This window comes from Danio rerio, chromosome 6 (assembly GCF_052040795.2).
Source record: "Danio rerio strain M-AB ecotype USA chromosome 6, GRCz13ab, whole genome shotgun sequence".
In the NCBI taxonomy this organism is placed as follows: Eukaryota; Metazoa; Chordata; class Actinopteri; order Cypriniformes; family Danionidae; genus Danio; species Danio rerio.
In genome coordinates, this window is record NC_141026.1 from 36,246,950 (window position 1) to 36,264,139 (window position 17,190).

The window sequence follows — 17,190 nt, forward strand, 5'->3', positions numbered from 1 at the left end:
AGTTCATATTATCTTTCCATAATGAGTGAATTTTTCATTTCTCATTATTTATTTAAACTCACCTTCCACTGATTCTCTTCATGATGCTGATAACGGATCTGGTACATTAGATGCTTAGAAATGATCAGAAATGGTGAATCCCATGTCAAACAAAGCCTTTCTTCCCCAATCTGTACCTTCAGACCTTCTGGAGGCCTTGTCTGAACTGTCAAAAACAGAAAAGAGACAGACTAACTGAGCTTTCACTGGCAGTGCCATTATACTAAGTGTCATTACAATGCTAGACTATCGCTGACATTAGTGGTATGTAAAGATGTTTCTTAAAGCATATTTTTTGTAGATAATTGTATAGCCTATGGTTTTTTCGGCGTGCTTTGCTCAGCATTTCTCTCTGTCGAATAGTTTCAGATTATTATATTAATTTTCCCACGTCTACACTGTAGATTGTAACGTTACTGAAAGTTGGTTGGAACTGGAGATTGCCATTTTGTTGACTTTTGATATAATTTTAATTCTAGTTTGTGTATTGTTATCTTCTTTAGTAGCCTGTTTTTAATCATAGAATGCCATTTGTTATGTTGTCAGATTGGTAGACCAATAGATACAATATTTTTGCTTGTTTGTATGCTTCATTTGTATATTGCTATTTTGTTTAACATTTGAAGATTGTTGTTTGTAATATCATCAGGTAAATTTATCTGTTCTAATGTATTTGTTTGCTGTCAGCTTTATTGCATATTACTGTCTGTCTATTGTCAGATTTATGCTGTCAGCCGGTTCAACATAAAACTTTTATTGTTATTTGTTATATTAACAGTTTTAGTATTTATTGTAACACATTTATATATTCTCAGTTTATAGGTTGTCATCTTGTAGAGTATTTATTAATAGCTGCAAAATATTATTTGTTAGTGTTAGAACAAAACCAGACTTGAGACAATAGTAGATGAAACTTTCAAAGAATGAAATTAAGATGAATTAATGAATTTATATTGTTTTACTGTATTTTGTAGATTGGAAAGGACCACAAGAAAGTAAAAAAGGGAACCACACATCTCATCAATGGCTGGAAATTTATGGTCAGAAAAGATGAAGCAGATGGTGGTTGGTATCAATAGTTAATCAGGCATTGCCTGTGTCAGGTTTTTCTTTTTCAGGTAATGAAGAGAGCAGACAGAAGAGGGAGACTCACAAAAGTGTCGATGGACATTTATCTAAAACAGAGCAGGTAGAGCTCTGTTGGGGCTGTCTTTGTCTTTTGCAGATCGTAGTGGAGCAGAATTAAGAAACTCCTAGGGGGAATGGCGGAGATATACTTGAAGACCTGGAGCTCAGCAAAAAGGTAGAAATACTTAAATAGACTGAACAATGGTGTTAGTTTCCAAAGAAATGTATATAGATTAATTAAAGTCTTGATATCTTTCTCTTTGGCAGATTGGCATGGATCATGTAGAGAAACAGGGAAACACACTTTAAATATGACAAGTACACCATAATAAATTAGGTACTGTCTTACATGTTTAAAATGACTCAAATTAACTTTTTAAATGATATATTTACATTTTTACAGAGTGCTGGTTGAGTGTTTCTTTCAGATAGACAGAGATAGATGGAATATTTCTGTTTGTTTGTATGCTTCATTTGTATATTGCTATCTTGTTTAACATTTGCAGATTGTTGTTTGTTATATCATCAGATAAATTGATCTGTTATAATGTATTTGTTTGCTGTCAGCTTTATTGCTTATTTTTGTGCGTCTATTGTCAGATGGATTTACGCTGTCGGCCGGTTCAACATTTAAAGCTTTTATTGTTATTTGTTATATTAACAGTTTTAGTATTTATTGTAACACATTTGTATATTCTCAGTTTATAGGTTGTCATCTTGTAGAGTATTTATTAATAGCTGCAAAATATTATTTGTTAATGTTAGAACAGAACCAGTCTTGAGACAATAGTAGATGAAACTTTCAAAGAATTAAATTAAGATGAATTAATGACTTTATATTGTTTTACTGTATTTTGTAGATTGGAAAGGACCACAAGAAAGTAAAAAAGGGAACCACACATCTCATCAATGGCAGGAAATGTATGGTCAGAAATTTATAAAAAAAATATATATATATCCTTCCAAGATGAAGAAGGTGGTGGTTGGTATCAATAGTTAATCAGGCATTGCCTGTGTCAGGTTTTTCTTTTTCTGGTAATGAAGAGAGCAGGCAGAAGAGAGACACTCACAAGAGCGTCGATGGACATTTATCTAAAACAGAGCAGGTAGAGCTCTGTTGGTGCTGTCTTTGTCTTTTGCAGATTGGAGTGGAGCAGAAGTAAGAGACTCCGAAGGGGAATGGCGGAGATATACTTGAAGACCTGAAGCTCATTAATGACAAGTACATCATAATAAATTAGATACTGTCTTACATGTTTAAGATGAATCAAATGAACTTTATAAAACTTTTGAAAAATATATATTTAAACTTTTACAGAGTGCTGGCCGAGTGTTTCCTTCAGAAAGACAGAGATAGATGCAATATTTTTGCTTGTTTGTATGCTTTATTTGTACATTAATATTTGCAGATTATTAGTCATATCATCAGATAAATTGATCTGTTATAATGTATTTGTATGCTGTCGGCTTTATTGCATATTACTGTTCGTCTATTGTTAGATGGATTTATGCAGTCGGCCAGTTTAACATTTAAAGCTTTTATTGTTATTTGTTCTAATTACAGTTTTACTATTTATGTGTAACACATTTATATATTTTAAGTTTATAGGTTGTCATCTTGTTGAGTATTTATTTGTAGCTGTTAAATATTATTTGTAACTGTTAGAACATAACTAGACTGGAGACAATGGTAGATGAAACTTCCAAAGAATGGTATTAAGATGAATTAATGATTTTATATCTTTCTTTTTTGCAGATTGGCATGGAGCATGGGGAGAAACAGTGAAACACACCTCAGTAATGACAAGTACATCATAATTTAAAATTAATAATCATGGTTGGATATTTTCTTCAGATAGATAGATAGATAGATAGATAGATAGATAGATAGATAGATAGATAGATAGATAGTATTAAACAAGCAGGTGGAGTTCTATTTATGCTGTCTTTGTCTTTTACAGAGTGGAGGGGAGAAACAAGGGAATCGCACATCTCTGGAATGATAAAAATTAGATGGTCTGGTATCACCTATGGATGACAGATCTCCTTCCAAGAGGAAGGGGTGGAGGTGGGCTTAGATAGTTAGATAGATGTTTTGTTTGTGGCAGGTGTTTCTTTTTCAGGTAATTGACCAACAACATGCAAAAGAAGGAAACTCGCAAGAGCATCGGTGGGGATTCATCTGAAGAACATTGGAGAATATTTTGTTTGTTGCTGAAGATCAGGCAGCATGTAGAGCTCTGTTAGTCTTGTTTTTGTTTTTTGCAGATTAGGCTGGAGCATGTGAAGAAATAGAAATCACACCTCAACAATGACTGGAAACTGATGGTCAGATTAGGTATTTCCTGGTTAGATGAATGGATGGATAAATAGATGTCCTTCCAAGAGGAAGGGGGTGGTTGGCATAGTTAGACAGATGTCTGTAGCAGGTGTTTCTTTTCCATGTAATGGACACACAACAGGCAGAAAAAGGAAACTCATAAGAGCATCGGTGGGGATTTATCTGAACAACACTAGAGAACAGCTTCTGCATTGCTGAAACTCAGCAAGCATGCCAAGCTCTGTTAGTGCTGTCTTTGTTTTTTACAGACTGGAGTGCAGCATGTGAAAAAAAATAGGAATCACACTCAACAATGACTGGAAACGGATGATCAGGATTAAAAAGACTGAAAGATGGCTGCATAGATGGATGTCTTTTTAAAAGGAAGGGAGTGGAGAGTGGCATAGATTGTTAGATAGATGTCTTCTTTGTGGCAGCTATTTAAATTGTAGGTAATGGAACCCCAATGGGCAGAAAAAGGAGAAGAACACTGGAGAACATTTTGTTTATTGCTGGAGTTTAGTCAGCATGTAGAGCTCTGCTAGTCTTGTTTTTGTCCTTTGCAGATTAGGCTGGGGCATGTGGAGAAATAGGAATCACACCTCAACAATGACTGGAAACTGATTAGTCAGATTAGGTATTTTCTGGATGGATGGATAGATGGATAGCTTAAATGAAGCAACTCCTCCAGGATTCTTATATAAACATGAGGCTCGTCAAACTGGTCGTGGTGGTGGAGTTGCATCAATCTTTAGTGATTTCCTTAATATTAAACAGAGAAACGGACTTATGTTTAGCTCCTTTGAAGTATTATCGCTTAATGTTCAGCTTCCAGATACTATACAAAAACCTATGTTATCTCTCGCTTTAATCACCATATATAGACCCCCAGGACCCTATGTCAAATTTCTAAAAGAATTTTCTGATTTTATTTCTGACTTACTAGTCAAAACTGATAAAATGCTAATTGTAGGTGACTTTAACATCCACATAGATGACGCTAATGATACATTAGGACTCGCGTTTATGGATTTAATACACTCACTTGGGATAAAGCAAAACGTTGTGGGTCCAACCCATCGCTTAAAGCATACATTAGATCTAATTCTGTCTTATGGAATCGAGGTTATTGACGTAGACATTATACCACAAAGTGATGATATTACAGATCACTACCTCTTACTATATAAGCTATGTTTACCTGAAATCAGCAAACCCGCTCCAATACTCCGCCCTAGTAGAACTATTGTTCCGTCAACTAAAGATGAATTTATAAATAACTTACCTGATCTCTCTCTATTTCGTAATGCACCCGCAAACTCAAATGATCTTGATGTAGTAACCAGCAGTATGGATGCCATCTTTACTAGCACACTAAATACTGTGGCACCCATCAAATTAAAAAAGGCTAGAGAGATTAAAACTATACCATGGTATAATAGTCATACTCGTGCGCTCAAAACAGCAACCCGCGCCCTGGAACGTAAATGGAAAAAAACTAATTTAGAGGTCTTTAGAATTGCGTACAAAGACAGTATGTCCAGCTATAGGAGGGCTCTAAAATCTGCCAGGACCGAGCACCTGCGCAAACTGATAGAAAATAATCATAACAATCCTAGATTTTTATTTAACACCATCTCTAAATTAGCAAATAATCGGTCATCCTTGGAACAAACTACTCCACCGCAAATTAGTAGTGATGATTTCATGAATTTTTTCAGTAATAAAATAGAAGGCTTTAGACAGAAAATAGGAGATGCCAAACTTTCTGCACCGGCTTATACTCCAAATCCTGTAAATATTTCATTAAATCATAATAATAACCTACACTGCTTCAAAATCATAGAACATGAAGAGTTAGTAAAAATTATAAATAGCTCTAAACCAGCTACGTGTATGCTGGACTCAATTCCAACAAAATTACTGAAAGAGCTGCTACCTGCTATAGGAGAACCTCTTCTTAACATTATCAACTCTTCTTTATCTATAGGCCATGTTCCAAACTCTTACAAGCTAGCTGTTATTAAGCCTATTATTAAGAAACCGCAACTAGACACCAACAACTTAGCTAACTATAGGCCTATTTCTAATCTTCCATTTATGTCTAAAATACTAGAAAAAGTTGTTTCCACTCAATTATGCTCTTATCTGCAGACGAACAATATTTTTGAAGTGTTTCAGTCAGGTTTCAGGGCTCACCACAGTACAGAAACCGCCTTAGTGAAAATAACCAACGATTTACTCTTAGCTGCTGACCGAGGGTGCGTCTCGCTATTAGTTTTACTCGATCTTAGTGCGGCATTTGATACCATTGACCACAATATCCTCATAAATCGCTTAAAGTCTACAGGTGTCCAGGGACAGGCTCTACAATGGTTTAAGTCATACTTAACTGACCGCTACCAGTTTGTGAATCTTAATGGACAGCCTTCACAAATCTGCCCAGTAAAGTATGGGGTGCCTCAAGGATCAGTTTTAGGCCCTTTACTGTTTACAATTTACATGCTACCACTGGGAGACATTATTAGAAGACATGGGATCAGCTTTCACTGCTATGCAGATGATACTCAATGTGGCAGGAGAGGTAATTAGTTGCCAAGTGTCATTAATTTACGGGTCCTTTTCGCTGCCCTATCACAATACGGCATACGGGCTATAAAAAGGGGGAAGCATTTGCTACCTGGGATGCGTCACTTGATTAGTTGCGGCGCCGTGAGCGCGCGTCGTCACTTCCCACACCTGTTGAGGGCGGTGAGGGGTTTTGATCGGGCTGGAAGTTGCTTCGCCTGAATTGTTTGGCTGCAATCGCCAACGCTAGAACGCGTGTAAGGACTGGAAAAGGTAAGCAAGCGTCTGTCTCATGTTTTGGTTGTCGCGATCGTTTTGGAAACGCTGTGTCCGCTTTTCTCAGCTGCGAGAACCAGATGCGGGTGCGCGACTGTTTGTTGGCTGTGCCGGCTGTTGACTGAAATGTACGTGCTATCTGCCTCTTAAGTGACTGATTGAACCCCGATTCCCTTCGGTGAGCAGTAGGTAGGTGTTTGCATGTAGTTGCAAATGGCTTATAGCAGATTTTGGACTTTATCATGACTATTGATTTATTTGTTCAGGCTGGGTGGCACTCTGCGAGGGGAGCTCCGTCGGGCGCTCCGCATCCGTGTGCGGCTACAGTGCTGTCCTGTTTCCCGTGTTTTTTTCTGTTTTCTTAGATTTTGTCTTTGTTTTCTTAATTGTTTATCTTTGAGTTATGTTTTTGGTTTACACAAGGACTATTTAACTATTTTTTTTTTGTTGGTACATTTATTTATCTTCGTTTGTTTGGGTTTTCATTTTCTTTATTGGATAAATCTATATAGTGCGGCTGGATTTATTTGTTTATTTTTATTATTTTGACATTCATCCAGCATGTTTTGATTTTTCCTTACATTTTTGTGTAAATCTTTACTGTTGTATTTTCATTGTTTCAGTTATTTTCTCTTTAATTAATTTGGTTTAAGATTTAATTGTTTCCTCCCTTTTAAGGTGGAATTTAGTTGCTCTTTCTTTGTTTTCATTTATCAACTTCATTACATTTGTATTTTGTTTATTTAATCATTTACTTGTGTAAACTGATTTATTCTTTTGTTTAATTGCAGGGCAGTGGTCCGACTTTTCGGCTGGTGACAGAGCCAGAGCTCCCTGGGGTGGGAGGCTAATTTTATTGAACATTTTAGAATTTCTCACAGTGTGTAGTGATCACTGTGTGCTGGTTTGTGCGTGTGGGTGCTCTATTTTTACACAGTGGATTGTAGTGGTTTTCACTTGCCTGAAGTATAGCCTGGCCACTTTCCCTAACGCTGGCGAGCTCTGGCCCTGGGGCACCTTCATAAAATTTACAAACTGTCAGTGTCAATGTCAACATATTGGTTTTAATGCTGTTTTTATTTGAGATTTGAAAATAAAGAAATCCTATTTTTGTACCGTGCCAATGTCTCTGACTGCAATTTGGTGGAACGAACTTGTGCGTGCCTTTTTATGGGTGGTGCGTGTATTTAAATTCTTTGGGTGAAATTCCCAAGGTGGCGTAGTCGGGTAAATCATTAATATTGTCAGATTGGAGGTATAGCTCCATCCGCCCACCTGCCCCCCCCCCGCCACATCTTGGCGTAGTCGGCAGGATCCACCATAATTTAGCGTCAGAGACATTGGTGTTTTTTTTCTTTTCTTTCAGTTTTTTTTTCAGCTTCTTTTTGGGAAACAGGACGGCAGTTTGTGGTCTTTTGTAGCCTCGTTTAGTGGTTCCCTCCTTCCTGGGTAAGTGTATTTTCCTCTCCTTATAATAATGGATGAAGAACTACAAGAATTGCGAGATTTGGTTGTTCAATTAAGAGCTGATAACGCGCGGCTGCAACAGGCTCAGGCACCGGTTGGGTTGCCTGTCCCTGATGCTGCCCTCCCTAGCACCTCTGCGGTTCCGCCTGTTACGCCGCCGCCATCTGGCGTTACACCAGAGCGGTTTATTTTTGTGCCACGAGATCGGCGGTGCCCGAAGTTTAATGGTAAATCGGGTTTGACTATTGACGAATGGGTTGAGGAGGCACAGGCATGCATGAGGTTGCGCTATATGTCAGTAGCTGATAAAGCTTTCTTTTTAATTGATCATTTAGAAGGAGAGGCCAGAGAGGAGATCAGATATCGTTCTGATTTAGAACGTGGGGACCCCAACCGAATTATTCAGGCATTGCGTGACGTCTATGGTTGCTCTCAGTCATATGTAGCCTTGCAAGAAGCCTTCTTCTCAAGGAAGCAACTCGAGGGTGAGACTCTTTTAGAGTTTTCTCTTGCACTCATGGGCTTATTAGAAAGGGTTAAAAATAGAGCGCCACACGTTTTCCCCAATGCAGAAATTTTGTTGCGTGACCAATTTGTGGAGCATGTCACAGATAGTGCCCTGAGACGCGAGTTGAAACAGATGGTTCGTCGCCAGCCTACTGCCACCTTATTAGAGGTCCGTAGTGAGGCAATTAGATGGGAACAAGAGGGGATGCCCGGGGGAGCAAGGGGACGTAGTCAGTCGGTCCCGTTAACTTATGGTATCCAATATGGGGTACGCAGTGAAACACCTTTGGGGGTAGTTAGATCATCACAACAGTCAGAGTTGGGTGAACTAAGGGAAATGCTGCGGCAACAACAACAGCAGTTCAACCGGTTAACTCAAACATTTGCACGATTTCAAACGTCACATGCTCAGAGTAATTCCTCTCGATCAGGTCCAATTGTTTGTAGGCGGTGTCAACAGCCAGGTCACTTTGCCCGTGATTGTAGGGGGCAAAGGAGTTTCCCACGCCCTCCTCAGGCTGCATCTGGTTTTGTTACAGCTGAGAATAGACGACAGCGCTCGCCCCAACCGTCGGGAAACTAGCCCCCACCAGGCTGCGGAGTCACAGCCTGGGTGGGGAAGGTATTGACTCAAGTAAGATTCTTGCACACCACTCAGTTTCTAAATTGATTTCTCCTTGCCCACATGTGACCGCTCTCATAGGGGGTGTTGCAGTGCCCTGTTTGGTTGACACCGGCTCGATGGTGTCAACAATTACAGAGGGTTGTTTTCGGCAACATTTTGAGCCATGGGGCCTGGACCGCCTTCAAAGTTGTCAGTGGTTGCAGTTACGAGCAGCTAATGGGCTCACTATTCCATATGTGGGCTACTTTGAGTTAGATGTAAAACTTTGTGGCAAGTTGGTTACTGGGTGCGGCCTTCTGGTGGTTCGGGACCCTCCAGATGGTATGAGTCTGGAAGTTCCTGGGGTACTGGGGATGAACATCCTCTCCCGGTGCTACCAGGAACTGTTTGGACAGCATGGTAATGCTCTGTTTAACCTACCTGTACTAACACAATTGCCTAGTGTGTCGAGCGCCTTACAGTACTGTCATCAAGTAAGTGCTAGGAAACCTTCTGATCATGTGGGGTGCGTGCGGGTTCGTGGGCGTAGAGTGTGTCGCATCCCGGGTGGCACAATGAAGTTAGTGGCTGCAACCTGTTCGGCCCACTATTTTGGCCATGTCGTTTTGTTTGAGCCCCCAGAGTCTGGTCTTCCTGCTGGACTTTTGGCATCACCAGCTTTGGTAAGCGTAAATCGGGGAACAGTCTATGTACCAATAGTAAATGTTGGTGCAGTGGAGGTAGTGCTTCGTCCTGCAACAATGATGGGTAATTTGAAAGAGGTCTATATAGTTAGTCTGCCAGCTGGGGTTAGTGAAGAAAAACCAGTGGCTGCTATGATTCAATCTCATAGTGTGGTTGGGAGTCCTTCTTTTTTTCAACAGATTGAGTCACTTGATCTATCTGTTCTGTCTCCACCTGAGCAGGGTCAGGTTCGGGCTCTTCTGCAGAAGTACCAAGCTGTGTTTTCGGATCATGAGAGTGATCTGGGTTGTACCAGTCTTATCTCCCATGACATACCGCTGTTGGATGATGCTCCAGTGCGCCAACGCTATCGGCGAATACCACCATCTGAGTATGAGGTAGTAAAAACCCATATTAATCAGTTGTTAGAGGCTGGAATAGTTAGGGAGAGTTGCAGTCCTTATGCGTCCCCGATAGTCTTGGTAAAGAAGAAGGACGGTGGCCTGCGCATGTGTGTAGACTACCGTCATTTGAATGCCAAGACTAGGAGGGATGCATTCCCTCTGCCTCGCATTGAGGAGTCCTTGGACTCCTTATCTGGTGCTCGCTGGTTCTCTACGTTGGATTTGGCCAGCGGGTATTTGCAAGTTCCAGTTTCTGAGCAGGATAAGCCGAAAACTGCGTTCTGTACACCGTTTGGATTGTTTGAATGGAACCGTATGCCCTTTGGCCTTTGTAATGCTCCAAGTACATTCCAAAGGTTGATGGAGCGGTTATTCGGGGACCAGCGGTGTCAGTCCCTGCTTTTGTATCTTGATGATGTTGTGGTGTTTTCTTCCTCCATAGACCAACATTTGGAGAGGCTGGAGATGGTACTAGGTCGTCTAGAGAAGGAAGGGCTCAAGGCCAAGCTGGAGAAATGTGCTTTCTTCCGGCGTGAAGTAAAGTACTTGGGTCACGTTATATCTGCTCAGGGGGTAGCAACTGATCCAGGTAAAATAGAGGCGGTCACGCATTGGCGCTGCCCGGGGACCGTGTCCGAGCTACGAACATTTCTTGGCTTTGCGAGCTATTATAGGCGTTTTGTGGAAGGGTTTGCTAAGCTGGCCGCCCCCCTCCACCGATTAGTGGCAGAAGTTGGAGGGAGTAAGTCAGGTAAGCATAGAAAACAGAGTTTGACTCATGTATGGACCGAGCAGTGTCAGATGGCTTTTGAGGCCCTAAAGAGGAAGTTAACAACCGCCCCAATATTAGCTTATGCAGACTTCTCAAAGCCTTTCATCCTGGAGGTAGATGCCAGTTATGGAGGTTTGGGGGCAGTTTTGTCCCAAGACTTCGAAGGGAAGGTTCGACCCATCGCCTATGCCAGTCGTGGTCTCAGGCCCTCAGAGCGAAATATGACTAATTATAGCTCAATGAAACTAGAGTTTCTCGCCCTTAAATGGGCTATGGTTGAAAAGTTTCGTGAGTATCTTTTGGGGCACAAGTGTATTGTGTTTACAGACAATAATCCTCTGAGTCACTTGGCTACAGCAAAACTTGGAGCCACAGAGCAACGTTGGGCCGCTGAGTTAGCCGCATTCGATTTTGAGGTCAAGTACAGGGCAGGAAAGAGTAATGGAAATGCTGACGCGCTCTCCCGCCAGAATTTGGTTGACAAGAGTGTAGTTGGGGAGTTAGCAGTTAGCTCTAAGATTCCCGAAGCCTTGCAGCAGGCCATTAGTAAGGGCTGTCCGGTCCAAGCAGATATGCGGACTATAAGCACATTGCCGGGCTACTCTGTCCCTGACCTTCGCTGTATGCAAGAGGCTGATCCTGTTATTGGACCAGTAATAAGGTTCTGGGAGCAGGGCCAACGTCCAGGATTAGAGGAGCGGAAACTTCTAACCAAACCGGTCTTGACCCTACTCCAGCAGTGGAATAGGTTTGAGGAGAGGGAAGGAGTTTTGTACCGCAAGATATTCCGTCCTGATGGAGGGGAAGTATGTCATCAGCTTGTGTTACCTGATGTTTTGAAGGAAGAGGTCTGGATACAGCTGCACCAACAGCATGGCCATCAAGGAGTAGAACGCACCAGTGAGTTAATCCGACAGCGTTGTTATTGGCCCAATATGTTGGCTGATGTTACCCGGTGGTGCCACGAGTGTGAACGCTGTCAACTTGCCAAAGACACTGGGCCGGTGGCACGGGCATTCATGGGCCACCTGCTGGCCTCAAAGCCTAATGAAATTCTTGCAATCGACTTTACCATGCTCGAGCCTTCATATTGTGGGAAGGAGAACGTGTTAGTGATGACCGATGTGTTTAGTAAGTTCTCTATGGCAGTGTCCACTCGTGACCAAAGAGCAGAGACTGTGGCCAAGGTTCTAGTTGAGGAATGGTTTTACAAGTATGGGGTTCCTGGACGTATCCATTCAGATCAGGGCCGCAACTTTGAATCCACTCTTATACGGCAGCTTTGTGAGCTGTACCAGGTAAAGAAATCCCGTACCACCCCATACCATCCAGCTGGCAATGGGCAATGTGAGAGATTCAATCGCACATTACATAACTTGTTGCGAACCTTGCCAGACTCTAGAAAAAGGGACTGGGTGTCTTGTCTGTCACAGGTGATATTTTGCTATAACACCACCCCTAACCAAGTGACAGGAGAGTCTCCACATTACCTCATGTTCGGTCAAGAGCCCCGGCTGCCAGTAGATTTCTTGCTGGGCCAGGTACCAGAACCCACTGTAGGTAGTGTACATCACTGGGTCTTGGAACATCGTAGGCGGTTGCAGGTTGCCTTTGAGGGAGCACAGGGACGATTGAAGGCTGCAGCAGCCAGGCGGAAAAACCTGCATGACCAGCATGTTCGAGATCAACCCCTGGTGGAAGGTCAGTTAGTTTATCTAAGGGACCACGCAGTAAGGGGACGCCACAAAATTAAAGACTTGTGGAGTTCTGTTGTCTATCGGGTCGTCCACTCCGCTGAGGAAGGAGGGGCGGTATATGCCATTGCACCAGTTACAAGCCCAGGTAAGATGAGGCGAGTACATCGGTCACAGTTGAAGGCCTGTGTTCCGAGAGGAAAGGTCTGTAGTGACCAGCCGAAAGGTGTTGTGGAGATTCAAGAGGACCCTCAGGAGGATGCTCAGGAGTTGGATTTAGAGGCTGTCGATTTGGCGGTGATGGTGCCAGTGGTCCCTCAGGCCACTCAAGGGGTGGGACCTCGAGATGGCTTGCACCCGATGCAGTCTAGGGTTCAGGAAGATTTGCCCGGGGACCTCTCTCCTGTAAGGGCCATTGTGGTTGAACCACAAGGACCAGGGGTAGAACCTGTAGCAAGGGAAAGGGAAGTACTTACCGAGCCTCCTAACGATAGTGTGGTCCCTCCTCGTCGTTCAGCCCGAGTTGGGGCAGGACAGCATACGAACTTGCATCATCTTCCCCGAGGTGTAGGAGAGGTGAGAAGCGGACCTATGAATCATGAAGTTGTGTCTAATAACATTTCGGTGTTGTTTAGGCCTTGGAGTTAGTATGGTGGGCTAGTGTTTAATTTGCTGATTTCTGGTCCATCGTCGGGGCGCCGATGCAAAAGGTGGGGGTAGATTGTGGCAGGAGAGGTAATTAGTTGCCAAGTGTCATTAATTTACGGGTCCTTTTCGCTGCCCTATCACAATACGGCATACGGGCTATAAAAAGGGGGAAGCATTTGCTACCTGGGATGCGTCACTTGATTAGTTGCGGCGCCGTGAGCGCGCGTCGTCACTTCCCACACCTGTTGAGGGCGGTGAGGGGTTTTGATCGGGCTGGAAGTTGCTTCGCCTGAATTGTTTGGCTGCAATCGCCAACGCTAGAACGCGTGTAAGGACTGGAAAAGGTAAGCAAGCGTCTGTCTCATGTTTTGGTTGTCGCGATCGTTTTGGAAACGCTGTGTCCGCTTTTCTCAGCTGCGAGAACCAGATGCGGGTGCGCGACTGTTTGTTGGCTGTGCCGGCTGTTGACTGAAATGTACGTGCTATCTGCCTCTTAAGTGACTGATTGAACCCCGATTCCCTTCGGTGAGCAGTAGGTAGGTGTTTGCATGTAGTTGCAAATGGCTTATAGCAGATTTTGGACTTTATCATGACTATTGATTTATTTGTTCAGGCTGGGTGGCACTCTGCGAGGGGAGCTCCGTCGGGCGCTCCGCATCCGTGTGCGGCTACAGTGCTGTCCTGTTTCCCGTGTTTTTTTCTGTTTTCTTAGATTTTGTCTTTGTTTTCTTAATTGTTTATCTTTGAGTTATGTTTTTGGTTTACACAAGGACTATTTAACTATTTTTTTTTGTTGGTACATTTATTTATCTTCGTTTGTTTGGGTTTTCATTTTCTTTATTGGATAAATCTATATAGTGCGGCTGGATTTATTTGTTTATTTTTATTATTTTGACATTCATCCAGCATGTTTTGATTTTTCCTTACATTTTTGTGTAAATCTTTACTGTTGTATTTTCATTGTTTCAGTTATTTTCTCTTTAATTAATTTGGTTTAAGATTTAATTGTTTCCTCCCTTTTAAGGTGGAATTTAGTTGCTCTTTCTTTGTTTTCATTTATCAACTTCATTACATTTGTATTTTGTTTATTTAATCATTTACTTGTGTAAACTGATTTATTCTTTTGTTTAATTGCAGGGCAGTGGTCCGACTTTTCGGCTGGTGACAGAGCCAGAGCTCCCTGGGGTGGGAGGCTAATTTTATTGAACATTTTAGAATTTCTCACAGTGTGTAGTGATCACTGTGTGCTGGTTTGTGCGTGTGGGTGCTCTATTTTTACACAGTGGATTGTAGTGGTTTTCACTTGCCTGAAGTATAGCCTGGCCACTTTCCCTAACGCTGGCGAGCTCTGGCCCTGGGGCACCTTCATAAAATTTACAAACTGTCAGTGTCAATGTCAACATATTGGTTTTAATGCTGTTTTTATTTGAGATTTGAAAATAAAGAAATCCTATTTTTGTACCGTGCCAATGTCTCTGACTGCAATTTGGTGGAACGAACTTGTGCGTGCCTTTTTATGGGTGGTGCGTGTATTTAAATTCTTTGGGTGAAATTCCCAAGGTGGCGTAGTCGGGTAAATCATTAATATTGTCAGATTGGAGGTCTAGCTCCATCCGCCCACCTGCCCCCCCCCCCCCCGCCACATCAATTATATATTTCCACTAAACCTGACGAGACGTCTGAACTTTCTAAACTAACTGAGTGTATCAAAGACATCAAAGACTGGATGACCAACAATTTTCTTCTCTTAAACTCAGACAAAACAGAATTATTACTTATTGGGCCTAAATCTTGCACACAGCAGATCTCGCAACTCAATTTACAATTAGAGGGATACAAAGTTAGCTTTAGCTCTACTATAAAAGATTTGGGTGTCATATTAGACAGCAATCTAACTTTTAAAAACCATATATCCCATGTCACAAAAACTGCCTTCTTTCATCTTAGAAATATCGCTAAATTACGAAATATGCTATCCATCTCAGATGCAGAAAAGCTAGTCCATGCTTTTATGACTTCGAGACTGGATTACTGTAATGCTCTATTTGCTGGCTGCCCAGCATCCTCTATTAACAAACTTCAATTAGTACAAAATGCAGCAGCCAGAGTTCTGACCAGGTCTAGAAAATATGATCATATAACCCCAATTTTATCCTCCTTACACTGGCTGCCTGTTAAATTTCGTATTGAATTTAAAATATTACTTCTCACCTATAAAGCTCTAAATAATCTAGCTCCTGTTTATCTAACCAACCTTCTGTCTCGCTACGAACCAACTCGTTCCTTAAGATCTCAAAATTCAGGGCTTCTGGTAGTACCTAGAATAGCAAAATCAAGTAAAGGAGGTCGAGCCTTCTCTTTCATGGCTCCTACACTCTGGAATAGCCTTCCTGATAACGTCCGAGGCTCAGACACACTCTCCCAGTTCAAAACTAGATTAAAGACCTATCTGTTTAGTAAAGCATACACTCAATGCATCACCTAACGGGTTCCACGCTGGCTTCTGCATCTTGCTTATATACACTATGAACAGCAGCTACGCTAATTATTCTCTTTATTCTCTATTTTCACCTGGGGATACTCATCCCGAGGTCCTCAGATTAGGCGGAGTCACTGATTGGATCCAAGACCAGCGACGTGATGATCCCAAGGATTCCATATCCGGGACCAGGCCATATCCTGAGCTGCTGCTGCGCTGATGGTCGTGGGGAGTGGAGAACATGTGTCTGATTTAGCGACGCTCCAGGGACAGACGAGTCTTCATTGAGGCCATCTTCCAGCATAAACCACGGCGAATGAAGTTCTGCACAAGACTTTTGGCCAGCGGAGAAATTAAAATGGTCGTGCCCAACTGAGTCTGGTTCTCTCAAGGTTTTTTTTCTTCACTCCCATCAGGTGAAGTTTTTTTTCCCTCTCCGCTGTCGCCACTGCCTCGCATGGTTCAGGATTGGTAGAGCTGCGCATCGATGAATTTGCTCTTCAGTGTTTGAACTCTCAGTAATGATTAAATCACACTGAACTGAGCTAAACTGAACTGAACTGAACTTAAACACTAAAACCTAAACCACACTGTTCCAGTTACTATGACCATTTATGTGAAGCTGCTTTGACACAATCTACATTGTAAAAGCGCTATACAAATAAAGCTGAATTGAATTGAATTGAATGGATAAATAGATGTCCTTCCAAGAGGAAGGGGGTGGTGGTGGGCTTAGATAGTTAGATAGATGTCTGTGGCAGGTGTTTTTTTTTCCAAGTAATGGACACACAACAGGTAGAAGAAGGAAACTTATAAGAGTATCGGTGGAGATTTGTTTGAAGAACAGTGGAGAACATTTTGTTTATTGCTGGAGTATAGTCAGCATGTAGAGCTCTGTTAGTCTTGTTTTTGTCTTTTTCAGGTTTGGCTAGGGCATGTGGAGAAATGGGAATCACACCTCAGCAATGACTGAAAATGGATTATCTGATTAGATATTTCCTGGATTGATGGATGGATGGATGGATGAATAGATGTCCTTCCAAGAAGAAGGAGGTGGATAGAAAGATGTGTTGTTTGTGGCAGGTGTTTCTTTTTCAGAAGGAGACTCACAAGAGCATTGGTGGAGATTTATCTAAAGAGCACTGGAAAACATTTTGTTTATTGCTGGAGATCAGCCAGCAAGTAGAGCCTTGTTAGTCTTGTTTTTTTTCTTTGCAAATTTTGCAGATTATGCTGTGAGGCATGTGGAGAAATGGAAAATCACACCTCAGCAGTGACTGGAAACTTATGGTCAGGTTATGTATTTGCTGGATGGATGTATAAATAGATGTCCTTCCAAGAGGAAGGAGTGGAGGTGGGCATAGATAAATGTCTTGTCTGTGGCAGGTATTTCTTTTTCAAGCAATAATCACACAATATGCAAAAGAAGGAAACTCACAAGAAGTAAAGATTTATCTGAAGAATACTGGAGAACATAATGAACATAACCCACGTTTCTCGAAGATAGGAACCGAGATGTGTGTCTACCAACACTTTGGGAGTTTGCTAGACGAACAATCGCTCTGAAGAGTTAGAAAACGGGCCAATGAATGCTTATGAG

General features: G+C 42.0%; 1 protein-coding gene across 4 annotated transcripts in view; it reads right to left on the reverse strand.

The window, feature by feature from the left end:
- Positions 1-17,190, reverse strand: part of mpl (MPL proto-oncogene, thrombopoietin receptor) — a 40,022-nt gene that overhangs the window by 6,986 nt on the left and 15,846 nt on the right. For all 4 annotated transcript variants that reach the window (XR_015492709.1, XM_087255424.1, XM_087255423.1 and 1 more), the window contains one exon: positions 63-205. Coding sequence is in view for 3 of the 4 variants with exons in the window: in XM_087255424.1 (XP_087111550.1) it covers positions 63-205 (143 nt within the window). In the remaining variant the exon portion in view is untranslated. The remainder of the gene's footprint in view (positions 1-62; positions 206-17,190) is intronic.